Below are 20,769 nucleotides of genomic sequence, written 5' to 3' on the forward strand. Positions count from 1 at the left end.
ATAGCGGACAATGAGGACTACTGAGAACTTAAGAACAAAGGCAATGGGTTTCTGATCCTACTGCACGTGCTGGCTTTGTAAGAGCCTAGGCAGTTTGGATGCTCAACTTACTAGACCTGGATGGAGGTGGGGGTTCCTTGGACTTCCCACAGGGCAGGGAACCCTGATTGCTCTTCGGGCTGAGGAGGGAGGGGGACTTGATTGGGGGAGAAGGAGGGAAATGGGAGGCGGTGGCGGGGAAGAGACAGAAATCTTTAATAAATAAATAAAAAAAAGAAAAAAATATTCTTGGCTCAGTCTAAGGATACACAAATAAATCACTTTTTCCTCTTAAGTGCATATACAATCCTGAGTAACAGGGACACATTCTGAGAAGTTTACCATTAGACTGTATCATTACATAAATACAATGTAAACTACAGCAATAATTAGTGAATCTCTCAGCATGCCCTCTTGACACAATTCAAGAAATGGTAAAAACACAATATATATAATGTTGCTACTAGTGTCAACACACTACACTGCATTAGAGCAAACTTTTTTAGTACAAGTACTCTAAGCCAGACATGACAGGGCATGAATGACCACGCGTGCACGCAAGTGCACATACATACAAACACACACCTGTAATCTCAGCATTGAGAGGGCAAAAGTAGGAGTTTAAGAACAACATGAGCTGTATTATATAAAGGGACACTGTCTTAAAAGGTTCTTGCTCACAGGTAGACAGCTTGTCTGGCATGTGCAATCCACAAATCCAAAACCCAACACTACAGAAAACAAGTACGGCATGTATTAGTAGACACCTATGTCAGTAACACAGGCATTTGTTCACAAAGTACCATCACACCCAGCTGAAGCACTGTCTTTTCAATTATCCATTCTTAACAGTAGGGGAGTTTAACAAAAACTATTTTGATTGGATTACTAGGAAAAACTAAGGTCAGAAGCTGAGAGGGACACAGACACACAATTGACAATCGCTTAAAACACTTAACAAATGTCAATGACGTAGAATTTTTTCCAGTGAGCAATGGGAATATAATGCAATAGCTGTTACAGGAGAGGAACAAATGAGGGTTGGAGTGTGGAAAGAAGGCTTCCTGTGGAGGTCTTATTTGAGTTGAAGGAAAAACAGTGTAGGAAGGGCACACACATGAAGCAAGCATGGCATATTTTCTAATATATGAGCAACCACAGAATCATAAAAATATAAGGCTTGTGATTGACTGACCATTGAAATCAGTTGTTCCTATGGCCTCATTTTAACCAAAATGGATTTTCATAGATTACACAGCCAGGTAGTATCAATAAAAAAGATGAGTCTACAGACTCCCAACCTAGTGTCTTCATCCATGTCTTCCCCCTATTCTCCAACAGGCTGTCCTCAAACTCATATGGTAACTAAGCAGGAAATTTAAAACTTGCGATTTTCTTGTGCTCACCTCTTAAGCACTGGGACTGAAAACACTGCAGCTATGCCTGACTTGGGAAATCATACCCAAAGCCTCACATATACTAAGAAAGTACTATTTACCAGCTGAGCTGCATTCCCAGCCCCTTACTCTAGTGTTATTTTTCTTATCCAACACCATCTCTATAGCATCCAACAATCTCTATGGCATTTACTGAAACAATCTTATTTCCACATTTATTATAAACAATGATTTGATTACTAAAAGTGAAACACAGACAGAATGAATAATCAACTACTAGATAAGGCCTTTACTAGGAAGGGGAAAACAGACAAGGGTGAAGGAAGAATGAAGAAAGAGGAAAGTCTCACCAAGACATATAAGAGAGGTAGTTTGGCCTTACGGCTCACAAACTGGGGATTCTCTATGACCCCAATTTCTGAAACTAATCTGAAATGCTTCATATAAGCATATGTTGTGGTTTGAATAAGAATAGCCCCCACATATTTGAATACTTAGTCATCAGGGAGTAGCACAACTTGAGAAGGATGAGGAGGTATGGCCTTATTGGGGGAAGTGTAGCGCTAGGGTTGGGCTCTGAGGTTTCAAAACCCCAAGCCAGACTGGGTGTCAGTCTCTCTCTGCCTATGGACCAGGATGTAGCTCTCAGCTGTTTCCCCAACACTATGCTTACCAGTTGCCATGCTCCCTGCCACGATCATAACGGAATCATCCTCTGCAAATTATAAGCAAGCCCCAAATTAACTGTTTATTTTTCAAGAGCTGCCTTGGTCACTGCAGTAGTGTGAAAGAAAATGGCCCCCACAGGGAGTGACACTATTAGGAGGTGTGGCTTTGTTAGAGTAGGGGTGACCTTGGAGGAGGTTCGTCACTGTGAGCGTGGGCTTTGAGGGAACCTTTGCTCAAGCTACTCAATATGTCACAGTTGCTTCTGTTGCCTACAGATCAAGAGATGTGGAACTCTCAGCTCCTTTACCAGCACCGTGTCTGCTGCGTGCCATCAATGCTACCTGCCATGACAATAATGTACTAAACTGAACTGGAAGACAGCCCCCAATTAAATGTTTTCCAAGATTTGCTGTGTGGTTAAGGCAGCACATATGCTGGGAAGCAGTGTTATTTTCTCTGCTAAAGAGCCCAACAACAAAACGTTCAACCTCCACACCATTTGACAGCATTGAAAACCTCTGCTGAAACTGCCTGAGTATAATGTATTTACCATAAATGATAGTATTTCAGATAGCCTTGATTTTATACAAAATTGATTTATAAAGCGTGATCATTTATAAAATGTCCTAGCGGCAGCAATAAATCAAAACTGACAAATCAAAACAGGCCTTAAAGTTAAGCCCTAATCCTCCTGACTTGTTAGAATAAAATATACAACACTGAATCTTATTCATAACCCATTCAGCCTAGATTCAGATTCTAGTAATTAAAGGCAAGGATTAAAGACTGAAAGAAATCAGGCACTGTGTCTCATAAAATCTCAGCACCTGGGAGGCTGAGACAGTGTTGCTGTGTTTGAGGCTAATCTTGGCTACAGAAACCAATTGGGTCTGTTCTAATGGAACACATTTGGAATCCCAACACTTGTGAGGCTAAAGCAGGATCTGGAGTTTGAAGTCAGCCTGGACTATGAACAAGACCCTGTCTCAAACAATCATCCAATGATTATGTATTTCTCCCAAGGCAAAAGTCTAAGATAGGATCAGAATAATAATCCTTTCAGATTCAATCTGGTGATCTAATTTTTTTTCCTTTTTCAAATGAAGAATTAACTACTTAGGCTATCTTCATTTAATAAAGCATGTCTCCTAGTTGCACACAATTGTTACCCTGCACTTGGGGAGGCAAGAGGATTGCAAGCCTATATATACTTAGATTCTATTTGGAAAACAAAACAAATAAAAACACCTTTTCTCCTTCTTTATCACTTATGTAAATAATTCCTGTGGTCCCACTATTTGCCATGCTCTGTGCTACAGCCTGGCACCTATCATTTAAGAAAATATTTTCTGGAGTTGGAGAGATGGCTCAGAACACTGAACAGTCTTCCAGAGGAGCTGGCTGGGTTCAATTTCCAATACCCAGAAGGCCTCACAAATGTCTGCTAACTCCAGTTCCAGAGACTATAACAGCCTCACATAGACATGCATTCAGGCCGAACACCAAAGCACATTAAAAAAAAAATGTTTTAAATATCTTCTGAACTTTTTACTATCTTTGAATTAAAAAACCAAAAGTACACCTCCAAATTAATGATCTAGAAGTTTCAAAACAATAACTAGAGTATCTTCCTTCTTTTAAAAATATGTTTGCGCCGGGCGGTGGTGGCGCACGCCTTTAATCCCAGCACTCGGGAGGCAGAGGCAGGCGAATCTCTGTGAGTTTGAGACCAGCCTGGTCTACAGAGCTAGTTCCAGGACAGGCTCCAAAGCCACAGAGAAACCCTGTCTCGAAAAACCAAAAAAAAAAAAACAAAAAAAAAAAAAAGCTCAGCTAAGAAAAAAATTAATATGACGCCAGAGAATCCACTTAAAATTTTACTCTTGACATTCCAAAAGTCAGATCTGTTTTAAATTTCTGATTAAGCAGCATTTGGAATCTGTCAAACTCAGATCCATCCAGTTTATTTTAATGGTTTACCACAAGGCAAAGAAATGCCTCAGAAGATTAAATAAAAAGTAGTGCTATAATTAAGGTTTTTAGAAATTATTAGATCTCTAATCAAATAATCAAGCAGTGATGCTCAGAATAGTATTAACCTCTTTAGACATCCCTAACCACAACCCTGTAACCAATTTTCTTTATAGATCTAACACAGTCACAGTGTTAACAGAACAGAGTTTTACAATAAGGAAAGAAGGTGACAGATATACAAGTCACTAAAATTGGTGACTGAGTATTTTGATCACCAAGTTGGGGAGAGTGATGAACCTGTGATTCTCCTCCAATGGGTGGAGGGATTCTACAAAACCACATTCAAAGTAACGTTGCTTGTGTTTGTTTTTGTTGTTGTTGATGTTATTTTTTGTTTTTCTCTTGAGAAGGGATATGGTTGCTCTTCAATCTGAAGCGATCCTCAGGTTCCTGCCTCCTGTACGCTACCACATTCAGATACAAGTTATTATTTCTAAGTTCACTATTGCTTTAAACCACTAGGTACTATTAGATGAGAGACCAGGGATGGCTACACATACGCCAATCTGACCGGGATTAAGAACCAAGACAAAGAACAGTTCAACACTACAATTGTGCTTGTTTCTGAAGCCAAATTGTTTACTGAACACCAGAATGTCAACTATGACAAAATATTTTCTAATACTCAAGGCAATCGTTTATAAGGTAAACCTCAACAGGCAATTAATGGTATATATTTAAAAACCACTCATCACAGATTAAATGGATGATTTATAACTACTCAAGCCCTCAACAGATTCATAAACAAGTCATGCTTCATTTCAAATTCTAGCACAAATTAAAGGAGACTGTCAGATATCGTTTATCTTAATAACAAACAGGACTTCTATAGTGTTTGTAGATACTGAGCACTTTTGTAATATTTCATCATTTTCCTATTTTAGCAAAGCAATAATACTGTTCATTTAATTATTGACAATAAGACAATGCACACTAGTCCATTATGTACAATTAATCTGATCCACAACTGAACAATCACTCATTAAATTTAGAACCATATTTCGCAGGAGGTTTGCTTTACTGCCCTCTCTCTTGACTGTCTAAGAAAGTGAAGCCACTGTGAAGCCCTGGCTGGCTTGGACTTAGCTGAGGGCCAGGCTGACCTTGAACTCTAAGTTCAAGTAAAGTAAAGGGGTGTATCCTGATTTTACTGCCCTCCCACAAATACATTAGCATCTGTAAAACTTATGGAGAAATTTGGCTAATAGAATGCTGCTTCAACTTACTGAGCATATACCATTTTTATTTGATTTTTATTTTATTAACCTCATACAAACAGTACTCCAACACAGCATCACTGTCATCCATCAGCTAAGCATCTAACTTAGTATCAAGGGACGTGGCCCCAGCACGTGCATTTTTACAAAAGGTTCCCAAATCCTAATAAGCATCAAATTCAGAAACCATTAATGACATAACCTTTTGTCTTTGTTAACATAGAAGTCATCTTTAACAGTAACAAGAATTCCTGGAGATCTTTTTGATCAAGCCATCATAGAAATAGAAAATGTGATTAAATGCTTTTAAAGAAAAAAAACTAGTCAGTGTATGCAAGACTATAATATAAAATTCAGTGTCAAAACACACAAATTGTGACTTTCCTCTATCTAACAAGAATATTGTTTTATCTAAATTATGCTTTTAAAAATGCATGGTAAAGGGGGCTGATGGAGAAGGCTCAACAGTTTAAAGCACTTGTTGCTCCTGCAGGATCTGGATTTGGATCCCAACAATCAAAAAAAAAAAAAAAAAAAAAAAACCCAGCTTACAATAGTCTATAACCCAGTTCCACGACAAATGGTACACTCTTTTGACCTCATGGGCACCAGGAACACAAGCAGTGTACATATACACATGCAGGCAAATATATAAGTCTTTTTTGTTAACATTTTGGGATCGGGAAGATGGCTCAGTAGGAGAGCTTGCCACACAATCATAAGGATTTGAGTCCAGGTCCCCAGCAAACACGTGCAGAAAAAAAATAAAAATGGGCTGTTACAAGGTTAGAAATGAATACTGAAGGACTATAAAATGACTGGGGTTAGGGTGCACTATATAAAATTCACAAAGAATAAAAAAAATGGGAAAGAGAAAAGTGTGCCACAATAAAGCTCTAACTTCAGCACTAAAGGACAGAGAGAGGCTCACTAGAGCTGGGCCAGCTAGCCTAACCAAAAGTGAGCAAACGGGCTGGTGAGATGGCTCAGTGGTTAAGAGCACTGACTGCTCCCCAGAGGACCCGGGTTCAATTCCCAGCACCCACATGGCAGCTCGCAGCTGTCTGTAGCTCCAGTTCCAGTTTCATCGTTACACCAATGTGCATGAAATAAAGTTGTTGGGTTTTTTTGTTTGTTTGTTTTTTTGTTTTTTAAAAAATAAGTGAGCAAACTCCCAGTCCAAATAGAAACCTGTCTCAAGAGATTCAAGTTAAGGACAATAAAACAGAATACACAATGCCTTCCAACTTGGGCTACACAATCTGTCTCTATAGGTTTCTAAAAAATAAGAGCCAAGCATAGTAGCATGCACTTACAATCTCATAAAACACAAGGGATCAGGTAATTTAGAACCAGTTTTAGTTAAATAATGAGTTTGAGACAATTTGGGGGGGGGGTGGTTCGAGACAGGATTTCTCTGTGTAGTCCGGGCTGTCCTGGAACTCTCTCTGTAGACCAGGCTGGCCTCGAACTCACAAAGAGCCTCCAACTCCCGAGTGCTGGTATTTAAGGTGTAAACTAACACTGCCAAGTGACAAATCTTGTCTGTAAATTTACAAACTCTTTTATAAACAGACTAAAATACATTTTATTAAAAAATTATGATATTTGGAATTGCTTTTACTAAAATAGTTACCATTTTATTACTATAGGCTTCAGAACTGTAAACACTTCAAATATTTAAATATTGCCTGCAATCAGTCTTTATTCTTTTCAAAGTATGAATGTATACTAAGTAGCACTCTTTCCCCTCTTCAAGACATTTTTAAGGTTTTATTACCAAAAGCATCTAGAAATTATAATTCTTATCAAAATGCCAATGACATTTTTCACTAAACCATTTTTTAAAAACCAAACTACCAGAGGACACTGGAGAAACCACAATACTGAATTTCAAATTATACTGCAGAGCAACGGTAACAAAACAGCACAGTACTGGCACAACAGACACACAGTCCAATGCGAACCAAAGGGCATCCATCAGTAAAGGCACAAGGATCTGAATGCTGTTAACCAACTTTATAAAGCCAAAACAATACAGTGTTGTCTGGCTAACAGATAAGATTGACGAGCAATTATTTTTCTTATCCAAGTAACAAGGTTTCAGAAAATAATTCCGGTTCCAACATTAGAAATGCTAGCATCTAGTGTCGAGGAGAGCTTTTCTACATTCTTCGCTGTTCTGGATTACAAACCCAGCTATTTACAAGGTTCGTGGGGTATGGTGCGGGGTGGGGAATTGTGATATTTTGTTTGTGTTCTGACAAATAGCAGAGCTAGCCATTAGTTAACCAAAGAGGAGACAGGAAGTATGGGTGGGCAACCAAACTAAGGATGATGGGAAGGAGAAGAGCAGAGAGAAGTCCCAGCCAGAGGCAGGGGAGCAGGAGATGAACATGTCATGCTAATAAACATACTGTGATGTGGTGGAGCATAAATAAGGAATATAGGTTAACTGAAAATGTAAGCGTTAGCTAGTAACAAGCCTGAGCTATCAGCCTAGCATTTACAAGTAATATTAAGCCTCCGAGTCAATTATTTGGGAAGAGGTCTCCAAGTATTTAGAAATAAGCAGGCAGGAGAGAAACATCCAATTACAGGGTATAGGTATGGTGTGGTAACAATGGCTGAGTGTGGCTAAGTACAAGCAAGAGAAGACATAGTTCTATTGTCAAGGTGAAGGGGGCCTTCAGACTCCAGCCAGTGATGCTTTATCATGAAGAAATGCTACTGTTGCATGGTCCAGAAGGTCCCGACAATGCTGACTTACATGTGAACTACACATTTTGAAATAATGACAATAAACATTACTTTTTTTGGTTAATAAGAATGTCAAATTCATAATCAAATTTCTGTTCTGTCTTTAAAGACAGAGTTCAGTTGCCCAGGCTAGTCCTGAAGTCTTGGATTCAAGTGACCTTTCTGTCTTAGCCTCCCCAGCAGCAGCTGGATCTAAAAGCACATATGTATTACCATACCTCAACAGATTTCTGGTTGGTCTGTCTGTTTTCATAGTGTCTTACTACACAACCAAGATGGTCTCAAATTTGAAATTCCCTGCCTCAGTCTCTGTAGAGCTGGAATTATGCATATGTAAACCCAGAGCAGGCTTCAAATTTCAGTTTCAATAAACTTCATTTTACAATACCCAGGAAAATGTAAATGCTTTATACAGACCACTAGAGTGAATCATCTCATGCAGTCACACATCATAGGACCTTGGACACAAAAGTCCTTACTTAGCCGCTGCAGTAGTAACTCGAAGATGCTTCCTTTCTCAGAAAAGACAGAAACCTGCCTTCCAAAAGTCAAAGGGTAAATTTAACCAAAGGCCTTCTCTCCAAGAAAAACAATCTGATAATATTTACCTAAATAGCTGTATGGGAATTGGAACTCAGTGATGCCATGAAGGAAACCCCCAACAGGGCCCATGCCAACATTAACTATGAACAAGACTCAGATCCATTCGATGGACTCACCAATCTAGTCTCGTCTAATCTTGGATTTCTGTATTATATATGGCCAGAATCCCAAATTTCTATACCAGGCATGTTTTACTTCAAAGGACATGTTCAGCAAGTTTCCTAGATCCAAAATCTTTGGGGGAGGAGGATGTAAAGAGAAGGCTTCGCATCTCATGCAGTCACACACCATAGGACCTTGGACACAAAAGTCCTTAAGACTGCTTGCTCCTCTCACAAATGACCATTTTGTTCCTAGCACCCTCTTCAAATGGCATACAACGACCTCTGGAGGATCTGACTTCCTTTTCTGGCCTCTTCAGGTACCTACCCATGGACAGCACATATATACACACCTACAAGCAGAGACAGACAGAAAGTAAGACTGAGAGACAGAGACAGAAAGGAGAAAAATAAAAATAAATCTTAAAAAAAAATAATAAGTTAGATGCGGGCACTCAAGAGGCAGAGGCAGGCAAATCTTGAGCTCGAGGCCAGCCTGGTCTATAGAGCAAGTTCTAGGACAGCCAGGGCTATGCAGGAATGGGGAAGAGGTCTCGCTATGTAGACCGGGCTACCTCTGCCTCCTGAGTGCTGGGATTACAGATATATGCCATCATGTAATGTTCACACTTCAGTCTTAATTCTTAACCTTGGCTCCAACTCCCCCAAGCCATCAGAGCTCTCTCTCAGCCTTCAGTAACATAATGCTCAAGTCACTATACAACTTGTTTTTGTCTTTCAAGGCAAGAGAGTTCCACATAACCCAAGTTGGCTTTGAATTCTTTATAAACTGAGGATGACCTTGAATGTCATTCTGATTCTCTGGGTGCGTGTACAATTAACTGTGATCCAAGGATCAAAGCAGTCTTCTCACATACTACGCAAGCACCCTCCAACTGAGCTACATATATCCCCACTTCATAACTGGTCTTATGAGATATCCCACTATGTGGCCCACGCTGGTTCCAAGCTCCTGGCCTCATGTGATGACTCCCCTGTCTTTCAGCCTCCCCAGGAGCTGAGACTACAAATGTGCATAACTGCACCTGCATCTCTGAACACTTTTAGTTGAGATGTCTTCATGGATCTAAAACCTAGTCTACCTAACGTCTCCCCAAACTCAAAGACCTTCTTTACTTCATGTCCACTATTAACTAAATTACCTTTGACCTCTTGCATTTTTCCCATGATGCTCTGACAATTCTTCAAGAGAACTCAGTACAACCTTTAAAGTATAGCTAAGGCTATATACAAAGAAACCCTGTCTAAAGGAGACAAAAACAAAATCTCACATCAGGGTATAATTTAGTTGTCTCTTTTCTTAGAGCCTATGTTCCAAGATCCTTAGTAAATGTCAGAAAACAGTACAGTATACTGAATGATTTTTTTCTATAAATACATACCAATAACTGTTATATACCATAATAAAAAGTATATGAATGTGCACTCACACCCTCCCTCTCCAAGTGTGAGTAAGTGTGTGTTTCTAAACATCTGCTACCAGTGAAGGAAGATATAAGCTTAGTATCCTCAAGGCCCTGATAGTTAACTCCAGCATTAGTGCAACAGGGTGGCATATGCTTGCTTGTCCCAGCACCTGGGAAGCAAAGGAGCAGATTTCTGTGAATTCCAGGCCAGTCCAGTTTGTACATAGCAACTTCCAAGCCAGTCAGGGCTACACAGTGAAACGAATAAGCATGTTTTAAAACACCATTAAAGAGCCCTCTTTTTTTTTTTATCTTTTACACTTTAAATTAAAGGCTTTCGTCTTTTCACTGAAAGGAAGTATTTTCTAGTGTTTTCTTGGGAAAATCCAAATTGCTAGTATCACTCCTCTTGAGCTCTTGTTAAGAAAAATAAGGGTTACCTGAGCATAAGCACTCACATAGTGAGTTTAATCATCAAAGCCATGATGTAGTACAGGATGGGTAGCACAGCAGTGCATACTCTGGACAAAGGTCTACCCAGGGTAGGAAAAGAGTGAAGACAGAGTAGCCTGGCAATGGGGCGCACACCTTTAACCACAGCACTGGGGAGGCAGAGACTGGCAGATCTGTGGGTTCAAGGCCAGCCTCGTTTACAGGACAGGCTACAAAGGAAAACTCAACAAACAAAAGAGTGAGACAGCACAAAGACAGTACAATTCAATGCTTAGGGGTTTTTGTTTGTTTGTTTTTCTCAGAATTTTCCTTTGATATTTTTAGGCTGTGGTTGACTACGGGTTACTGAAATTGTGGAAACTACAAACAGGAGAGAACTAATACTTGAGGTATTTATAAACCCTTGTTCAAAATAATAACACTGTTTGAAATAGCCAAGAGACAGAAGCAACCCAAATGCTCATCTAAGAAAGAATGGATAAACAAAATACATATATACAACAGAATTATTCCTCAACCTTAAAAGGGAAATAATGTCACATGACATAAGTTGGAGGAACCTAAAGACATTATGCCAAATTGGGTCTATGTAGCCTTGGCTATTCTCCAACTCTGAATCCTCCTGTTTCCTCTTCCCAAGTATTGGAATTGCAATCATGTCCTGTGGTGATATTTTGTTTGTGTTTTAACAAATAAAGTTTGCCTGAAGATCAGAGTGCAGATCTAAGCCACTAGAGGCTGGGCAGTGGTGGCACAGAGTTCACACAAAGGTAATCCTACTAGCACATGGGATCCCACACCTTTAATCCTAGCACTAGAGAGGTGGAGACAGGAGCTATAAGGCTGAATACAAGGCAGGAGGAGACAGTCTGAGGCAACCATCTGAAGATGCAGTCAGTCTGAGGATGTAAGTAATCTTGGAAGGTAGTCTTGAGGAGAAGATCACCCCTTTAGCCTGAGCATTGGTAGAGTTAGGAACTCTCTAGTGGCTGGCTGTTCTACTTCTGCATCTGACTCTTCGTTTTTATTATAAATGCCAACTAGAATTGGTGCTACAATGTGCCACCAAACTCAATGAAAATAGCACATTAATTATCAAAAGAACTGTTTAAGAAAAAAGATAAAAACAAAATGATAATACATACACAACTGGCCTTTAGTTTAGCTTCTTTCTAAAAAAATAAATTATAAAATAAGTCACTCATGGTTATATGTTCAAAAATATACATCAAAAGAGACCTGGTATTTATAAATTAATTTGCTCTATTTCTGCCCAAAGAAAATCAGAACTCTCGACCGGAAACAGATTTCCATCATCTCTCCTCCACTAAACCCAATGTGAGTCCACCATGGCTTTTACCAATAATGGAAAAACAAGCAAAATAAAAGCAATCCTTCCTAAAGCTACACCTGTTCACTCCTCACAGCTATTTCTCATTCTCGGAGCACATCCATCTATGTTAATGATGCAGAGAAGGTCTCTTTTCAAAGACACAAGTACTCATCAGTTCAACAAATAATTTTTGATAGCAGTCAAATACAGAGGTACAATGGTGACTAAATCAGTAGACTCCCACCTACTCCACAGCACTAGGACTAAGAGAAGACAAGTGTTCAGGGGTACGAGATGGCCCAACAGACACCCAACAAACACACACAAGCTTGGTAACTTAAAATTCAATCCTCCAGACCCCCATAAAGAAGAGAGTGCCAACTCCACAGAGCTCCCCTCTGACCCCCATGCACATGCAGCATGCACTCACACTGGCATGCACTCACACTAAGTCCTTAACATAGAAAAACAAAAACCACTGGTCACTATGTCACACTGTCATACGTAACTGGAAAATACTAATCTCCACTCTAGGCCCTTCCTGTAAAGTAAGAATTATGATGCCTAAAAGGTAAGCCCAAACCACTACATTACCAGGACAGTATTTATGTGCCAGAGTAGAAAACTGATCTAATATTTATAGGACTACAAATAGCTCCCACAATAATTTCAAGTTCTTTTTTTTTTGGTTTTTTTTTGTTTTAAAATATTTTTATTTATTATGTATACAGTGTTCTGTCTTCATATATGCCTACTCGCCAGAGAGGGCACCAGATCTCATTATAGATGGTTGTGAGCCACCATGTGGTTGCTGGGAATTGAACTCAGGACCTCAGGAAGAGCAGTCAGTGCCCTTAACCTCTGAGCCATCTCTCCAGCCCCCAATAATTTCAAGTTCTAACAGTCTAATTTGACTCTGATTATCAAACTTGTACCACTGAAGACTGACAACTTTACAAAAACCTAAAATCCACAAAACATACTCAGAACAAAAGAACCCAACTACCTGATAAAGCCAAGCTAACACTTAATATAAGTAAGCCCTTAGAGCAGACACTTAAAAACAGTACTCAGTTACTGTTTTAGCCACTTACTGTGATCTGGAAAGAATAGTAATTCTCTTTAAATATACAAAGTAACTTGAAAAGAAACAAGAAACGGTAACATTGCTAATAAACATTTCAAAGAACAATGACATAAAATCTGTAACCCAGTGAATATTTCTCATTTAATAACTGACCGGAGTGGGTAGGCTCTTCCCTCATCATGGGCCATTAAGCACCCTGGGCCTGGAGAGCTATCTCATTTAAGAGCACTGACTGCTCTTGCAGAGGAATCAGATTTAATTCCCAGCACCCAAAAGGCAGCTCTGTTCCAGAGGCTCTAAAGCCCTCTCCTGGCCTCAGCAGACACTGAAAGCACACAGTGCAGATATACATGCTACTGTCAAAACACCCATACACAAAAGAAGTCCCCCAAATTTCTTTTTATTTTATTTTATGTATGTATGTATGTATCTATGTATCTATTTATTTATTTATTGGTTTTGGTTTTTCAAGACAGGGTTTCTCTGTAGCTTTGGGGCCTGTCCTGGAACTAGCCCTTGTAGACCAGGCTGGCCTCAAACTCACAGAGATCCACCTGCCTCTGCCTCCTGACTGCTGGGATAAAAGGCACGTGCCACCACCACCAAGCCCCACCCTCAAAAAAATGTGGGATATCAAGCACCTAGCAAGGACCAGCTCAAGACTTTCAGTAGATTTGTTCTTGTTCTTAAAACAGTTTCAAGACAGGGCTAAAGAGAGAACTAAGCAGATAACAAGTACAGGGCAGCTCAGAACCATCTGTGACTTCAGTGGCAAGAGGTCCATCAACACATTCTGGGCTCCAAGAGTACATATTAGGTCTACACACATGAACGCAGGCAAAAACTAACACACATACAATAAAAATTCTTAAAAACTCAGCTAAGCAGAGTGGCACATGCCTTTAATCCCAACACTCTAGAGGCACAGAAAGACCGACTGTCCTCACCAGGCGGTGGTGGTGCACACCTTTAATTCCAGCACTTGGGAGGCAGAGGCAGGTGGATCTCTGTGAGTTTGAGGCCAGCCTGGTCTACACAGAAATTCCAGGCCAGCTAGGGCTACATAGTGAGATCCTCTCTCTCTCTCTCTCTCTCTCAAAAAAAAAAAAAAAAAAAAAGGAAAGAAAGAAAAGAAACGGAACATTCACCAGAGTTGGAGAGACAGCTCGCCAGTTAAAAGCACCACCTACCAAAAAAAGAAAAGGCATCTCCCAGCACACACTGTTACTATACAGTTCCACAAGATCCAATGCCATCTTCTGATTTCCTAGGGCACCTGCACACCCCTGGCGCACTCAAACACAAGATAAAATTTAAAAAAAAAAAAAAAGTCTTAAAAAAAGCGTGCACATAACTCGAATTTAAGAAAAAAAAAACAGATAAAGAAAACTAAAGTAAATTTGAAAGCAACTTGTGTACCACAATTCAGTACTGTGGTAGTTTGAATGAAAATGGCCCCCACAGATTTGTAGGGAGTGGCATTATTTGAGAAGATAAGGACTTGCAGCCTTGGCCTGGCCTTTGAAGCTTCAAAAGCTCAAGCCAGGCTCAGTGTTTCTCTTTCTGTTGCCTACCAATCCAGATGTAGAACACTCAGCTACTTCTCTTGTCTGTCTGTGAGGCCACCATGCTTCCTACCACAGCAATAATGTACTAAACCTCTGAACCTATAAGCCACCCCCAATTAACGCCCTTTCTAAGACCTGCTGTAGCTGGTCGTGGCGGCACGCATCTCTAATCCCAACACTAGAAGGCAGACACAGATGGATCTCATTGAGTTCAAGGCCAGTCTGGTCTACAGAGGAAGTTCCAAGGCAGCCAGGACTGTTACACAGAGAAACCCTGTCTCAAAAAACCAAAAAATAAATAAATAAACAAACAAACAAACAAACCAGAAACACATAGTTGCTGTGGTCAGAGTCTCTTCGCAGCAATACAAACTCAGCCAGGCATGCCTTTAATCCAAGGCAGAGGCAGGCAGGCAGATCTCTTGAGTTCAAGCCCTACAAAGTTCCAGGGCAGCCAGTACTATACACAGAGAAACCCTGTCTTGAAAATCCAAAAAAAAAAAAGAAAAAAAAAAAAGTAGGGTGGTGGTGGCACATACAGTTAATCCTAGCACTCAGAAGGCAGAGGGACGTGGATCTCTGTGAGGTGGAGGCAAGCCTGGACTACAGAACTAGTTCCAAGACAGACTCCATAGCTACAGAGAAACCCTGTCTCGAAAAACCAAAGGGAGAAAGAGAAACAGAAAGACAGACAGAAAAGAAAGAAGAAATGAAATGAAACCCTAAGACAAGAAGAAAAGTCAAGGAAAGAACACGCCAAATACTTAGGTTTTTTACCTTCCCTTCCTTCCCTCCTCACTTCATTTCTCTCTGAGATGTTATATTTTACAGAGCAGGAAAGAGTGAAAGGAGCTACACAAAAATGTATAATAATAATCAGTATTTTCCCTAAGAACTTTCTTATAGACACCAGAAAACTAAGACGATTACAAAAACTGCATTGAAGGGAATGATAAAATACCATAACTACTAGAACAAAGGGTTACAGAAGTTCAGAAGACAAGAGAACTTTTTGCTGGCCTGAGAGCAAGGGAAAATTCAAAGGAAGTTAATGAGCTCTGGAACCATTACAGAAAATGAGCATTATCTTAAGGCAAAAGGAACTTTAGGAAAGCCAGGTCCTGGTGGTGCAGGACTGTGGTGCCAGGTATTCAAGAAGGCTGAGGAAGCAAGTCACTAGGTCAACAACACATCCTTAGGTTCAAGCCCCATAAGGAGAAGAAAGGGAAGAGAAGAAAAGTATAAAAACCATGTTTGTAAAGGTAAAAACATCTATTTAGCTGGAATAGAAACACTGTTTGGGGGGAGAGGCTAACCACAAAATACAGAAAGGAGTACAGCAGACATCAGAGGACCTGGTGAAATTAAACATCCTATTTACAGCACCAAAACAGAATTAAACCTTTTACAAAATGTATTATTTTCATGAACTAAAACTGCCATGCATACTATTAATGAGTTTATGCTATTGAGCTAAGGGGAAAAAAAAGTACAGGATTGTACCTTGTACAAAGATGAACAGTGCTGGAGCTGAAGTCAGGTCATTTCTTTCTCTAGAGAATCATGGGCTTGTGGGTGTTGGGAGAAAAAACCTAGACCTATGTTCCTATTGCTGAAATGTCATTAAAGACAACCCGCAAATCTTTTCCATAAAATGAAAAGGGAAGAAACTGGGTGGTGGTGGTGCATGCCTTTTAATCCGGTGCCTGCCTCTTAATCCTAGCACTTGGGAGACAGAGGCAGGCAGATCTCTGTGAGTTCAAGGCCAGCCTGGTCTATAAGAACTATTTCCAGTATAGGCACCAAGGCTACAGAGAAACCCTGTCTCGAAAAACCAGGGGAAGAAAAACAAAAAAGGAAAGGAGGCAAGAACCAAAGAGATAATCGCCAAGGCTGAGTGAGTATTAAAATAAACAGACTACAGAGTTAGGCTTTTCTTTGAGGCTGGAGAGATGGCTCAGCAGTTAAGAGCACTGACTGCTCTTCCAGAGGATTGAAGTTTGACTCCCAGCACCTACATGGCAACTCACAACAGTAAGACCCAGAGGATAAACACTCTCTTCTGGCGTCCCCAGACACAGCATACATGTGGTACATATACATACTTGAGACAAAACATCCATATATGTAAAAGTAATGTTTTAATGTAGTTTTATATTTAATGTTTTTAAGCTTGTGTTTAAATTATTAAGCCCATTTTTAATTAGACCACCACTACTATGAAGCTGAGAAGCAATCCTTGTACTCAGAGGGCTGAAGCAGGAGGTTTCCAGTTTTGAGGCTAGCCTAGATACATAATGAGATCCTGTCTCAGAAAAATAAAGTAAGATTGTAGTTCAATAGTAGAATGCTTTTGCTTATCTAGCATGCTCAAAGTCCTGGGTTCTACACTTAGCAATGCAAAAAATAGGATTCCAAAGTTCCAAACACCTAAGCACTATCTAAAATCGCCACTTCCTAGCAGATCTTAGGCTCCACCCAACTAGAAATGGGGGGCTATAGTGCTAGCCCATAATGGCTTCCCTTGTGGCCATGTGGCTAGCTACCCTACTGACCTCTTGCCCCTACTTTACCAGGGCAACAAATTCACCTACACTCCTAAAAAACAAAGGCAGGAATGTCAATGGAGAAGTCAATCTTAGAAACACTCTATGAAGTAAACTCAGAAGCAGAGAGTGCTCTTCAATAGGCATTAAAAGTGAGACTCCAAAAGGGAGAATCATTAAACCAAGCAAACTCTCCGTATGCTTCCCTTGGTTATCCTTCAACTGAAAGCCAATCAGAATCTAGCCCTAAGCCCTCATTTTACACAGCAAGACAGGAGACCTGAAGCAGTTAGGCGATTTTCCCAAAGTGACCAATAAAAGTACTCGTCATAACAGTGCTAAATCACTTGGTTTCTTAAATGAGATTAAGTACCTGACGACAGAAATCCAATCTTCACCCTTTCCATACCCTTCAGTGACCTGCCCTGAGTGATACACAAAGGCTGGGTCAATCAGTTCTACCCATCAGTCATTACTATCGAGAAATTAACTCTTCCCCATTTAGAGTGTCTCCACCCTTAAATTCGCACTGAACATGCAGATTAACAAACCTCAAATGAGCACATTAACTGGAGTGCACCATCAGTACCTTGCTTGTTGCCCTTTTATTAAACGTTTCCTGCTGTGTGTGCACTTTTGCTTTTTTTTCCCCCTTTAATAGGTGGAAGATTTATACGACCTCAAAAGAGACTGAGGATAACGGTTCTGGTTTTCAAGTGTCAACTACTTAGTTATTATATATGCCCAGTTAACACAAATGACTGGCCCTTTAAATACTTCCAATTAGACAATGTTATTTTTTTCTCATCTCTTATAAATAATTCTTAAATGTCATAACCATCAGGGGTTAATACCCTTTGAACAAAAACATCTAAAAAATAATCCTCTGAAAACGGACATGGTTGTGCATGCTTGAAATACCGACGCTCGAGGGACAGAGACACGAGAATCACAAGTTCGAAGTCAGCCCTAATTTACATAGTGAGAACCTGTCTTTCATTTAAAAAAAAAAAAAAAAAAAAAACCTCTGCCAACCCACCAGATACTAAAATCATAGAAAAACTAATCTTGAAAAAAAAAAAAAAGCCTCCAACTAAAGAGTACCATGGGGACTGGAGAGATGGTATAGTGGTTAAGAGCACTGACTGCTCTTCCAGAGGACCCAGGTTCAATTCCCAGCACCCAGATGGCAGCTAACAACTGTCTTTAACTCTACGATCTGGCAACCTCACACACACAGACATACATGCAGGCGAAACACCAATGTACATAAAATAAAATTTAAAAAAAAAAAGGAGTATCATCAGCTTCACTAGGTCACTGCTAACCTTCAAGCCTGTTGTAGAGCCAGGGGCCCTGAGGTATCTGCCTGGAGGTGCAGCAAGATTACACCATTTTACAATTATTTAACGGGTGCAAAAACGTTACATGGATATGTAACAATGTTCGACCACATTTTAATCCCAGCGGTTTTCAATCCGTTTCTGCAGCAAAGGCTTTAGAAAAATAGAAAAAGGCAGCATGCTGCTGGCAATCTCAACCCCAGTTAAGACATCACCACTGCATGTGTGACGCTGTCAAAGCAATTTTTAAGCTATACTTAAAAAATAAACCACCACCAGAGAGATGGGTCAAGACGAACGAATTAAACCGTTTTGAACGTTAAAGCCGCCGTCCAAAGTGGCCGGGAAAGGTTCTCCCCCTTTCTGAAACGCTGGGCAAAAGTCCCTGGGCGAGTTTCAAAACTAATGACCGTACACTACGGCACAGTGGCACCGCTTAAAGTGAACTACCGAGCCGGCCAACCGTTCGCGCTCCTACTGCCAAAGGGCCTCGAGAAAACAGGCAGGGAAAGGGGAACAATAAAGCGTCTCACCGCAAACACAGCAAGAGAGGGACTGTCGGAAGTAAGGCAAGAGCCTGTTAATCTCTGTAAACGCCTTGGGGTCTCCGGGGTCGTAGTTGAGCACTAGGCGGCTCGCGGAAATGTAGAGAGCAGTAGCATTCACGGGGTTCATTGCAGACACTTCGACACCAATGGCTCCCGGTTGAAAAGAAATTCCGGATCCAAGTTTGTAAGCAGCCGGGGAACAATGGCGAATTTACAACAATTCGGAAGAAATCTGAGCAGAACCGCTGGCCCAAGCAGCAACCAAAATCCGTGCAAGTTTGTGAAGCTGAAGCGATCCTCCCACACATGGGGCCTTGCCGCCCCTCCTCCGTCCCTGAGACTTGCAGCCCGAAGAGAGAGAGGTTAAAAAAAAAAAAAAAAAAAAAAACAGGGTTCGAGTTCGTCCTAGACAGCCGCGGCTTGGCTGCTCCGGCCGGGATCGGCGCTCGCTCTAGCCCCGCGGCTCGGCGGGCGGCCTGCGCTCGTGCAGCATGTCCGGCCGCGGAGGCCCCTCCGGATGGAGCTGGCGCACACAGGAACGGGCCCGGTGGGGTCCAGGCGGGGCACTCTTCTCTCCGGCCGCTGGGCCCTTACTCCATCGCAGCCGGCGCGGAGGCAGCGGGACGACGAGGACTACCGCGCAGGCGTCGGCTTCCCGGGTTTAGTGCCAGCAGCTGCGGCGGCCGAGGTTGCTGCTGCTGCTGCTGCTGCGGCGGGCGCGCGCCGCTGCCGTTCTCGCCATGCCGGACGCGGGACCCACGCTGCGCCTGGCGCGGCGGGCGGGAGGCCCCCGCCCGAAAGGGAGGCCCGGGAGGAAGTGCGCGCGGGCCCGCGGCGGCAGGAGGGGGCGGGGAACAGGCCCGGCAGGCAGCGGCGGCGCCCCTCGCTCCTCGGCCGCACACACTCGGGGTCACCAGCGCAAGCGCCGCCCCCTCACAGCCCTGCCATCTTTTCAGCCCGGCACTGAAGACTCCTCCAAGCGCGACTGCCACCACCGCCGCCGCCGCCGCCTGCCCAGCAGCGGCTCGGGCGAGCTTACCCCGCCAGGCCGCCGCCGCCGCCCAGCGCGCACGACGAGGCCCGCTGCAGGCCCCTCCCTCGCGCCTGGCCGCCCTCACCCTGCCTTCACGCGCCGCTCTAGCTCGGTTGGGCCGGGGCTGCTGCGGCCGTGGCGGATGGTGCGGCGCGTCAGGCCCGCCCGGTAACGACGACCGTTACCCCAACGGGCAAAGACACTGTCATCCCCGAGACTCCCCCGCCGCCGTCGTCGCTAGCCCTCGCACGCATGCGCAGAGCGCGCTCTCACCCCCTCCCCCCCGCCCTTCCTTTCCCTCCGCTTCCCTTTTCCCCGGCTTCTCCTCTAAAAGCCCCCTCCACGCCCTCCCGGAGCTACCGGCTCGCCCGGCGCATGCGCGGGACCCCTCTCCCCCTCCCCCTCGACCCTACCGCCTTTCGCCCTGACGCGTGCGCTTTGACCGCCCACCCAGAAAACCGGATAAACACATTAGCCCGCTCACGCCAGCCCCGCCCTGCCCCGCCGCCAGAGCCCCCCCCAGCACTGCGCATGCCTGGCTCTCCACTTATGGCTCCTAGAACGGAGCATGCTCGGTGCCAGGCGCTCACTCTCCCCTCCCCTCCCCTAGG

At 42.4% G+C, this 20,769-nt stretch overlaps 1 protein-coding gene across 1 annotated transcript in view; it reads right to left on the reverse strand.

Moving 5' to 3' along the window:
- The window catches only part of Msl2 (MSL complex subunit 2), a 28,724-nt gene extending 8,342 nt beyond the window's left edge, over nucleotides 1–20,382 (reverse strand). Inside the window, exon 1 of the mRNA XM_005367798.3 lies at nucleotides 19,111–20,382. Within this exon, the coding sequence (XP_005367855.1) occupies nucleotides 19,111–19,252 (142 nt within the window). The 5' untranslated portion in view covers nucleotides 19,253–20,382. The remainder of the gene's footprint in view (nucleotides 1–19,110) is intronic.
- Nucleotides 20,383–20,769: the final 387 nt, after the last annotated feature.

This window comes from Microtus ochrogaster, unplaced genomic scaffold (genome assembly GCF_000317375.1).
Source record: "Microtus ochrogaster isolate Prairie Vole_2 unplaced genomic scaffold, MicOch1.0 UNK24, whole genome shotgun sequence".
Classification (NCBI taxonomy): Eukaryota; Metazoa; Chordata; class Mammalia; order Rodentia; family Cricetidae; genus Microtus; species Microtus ochrogaster.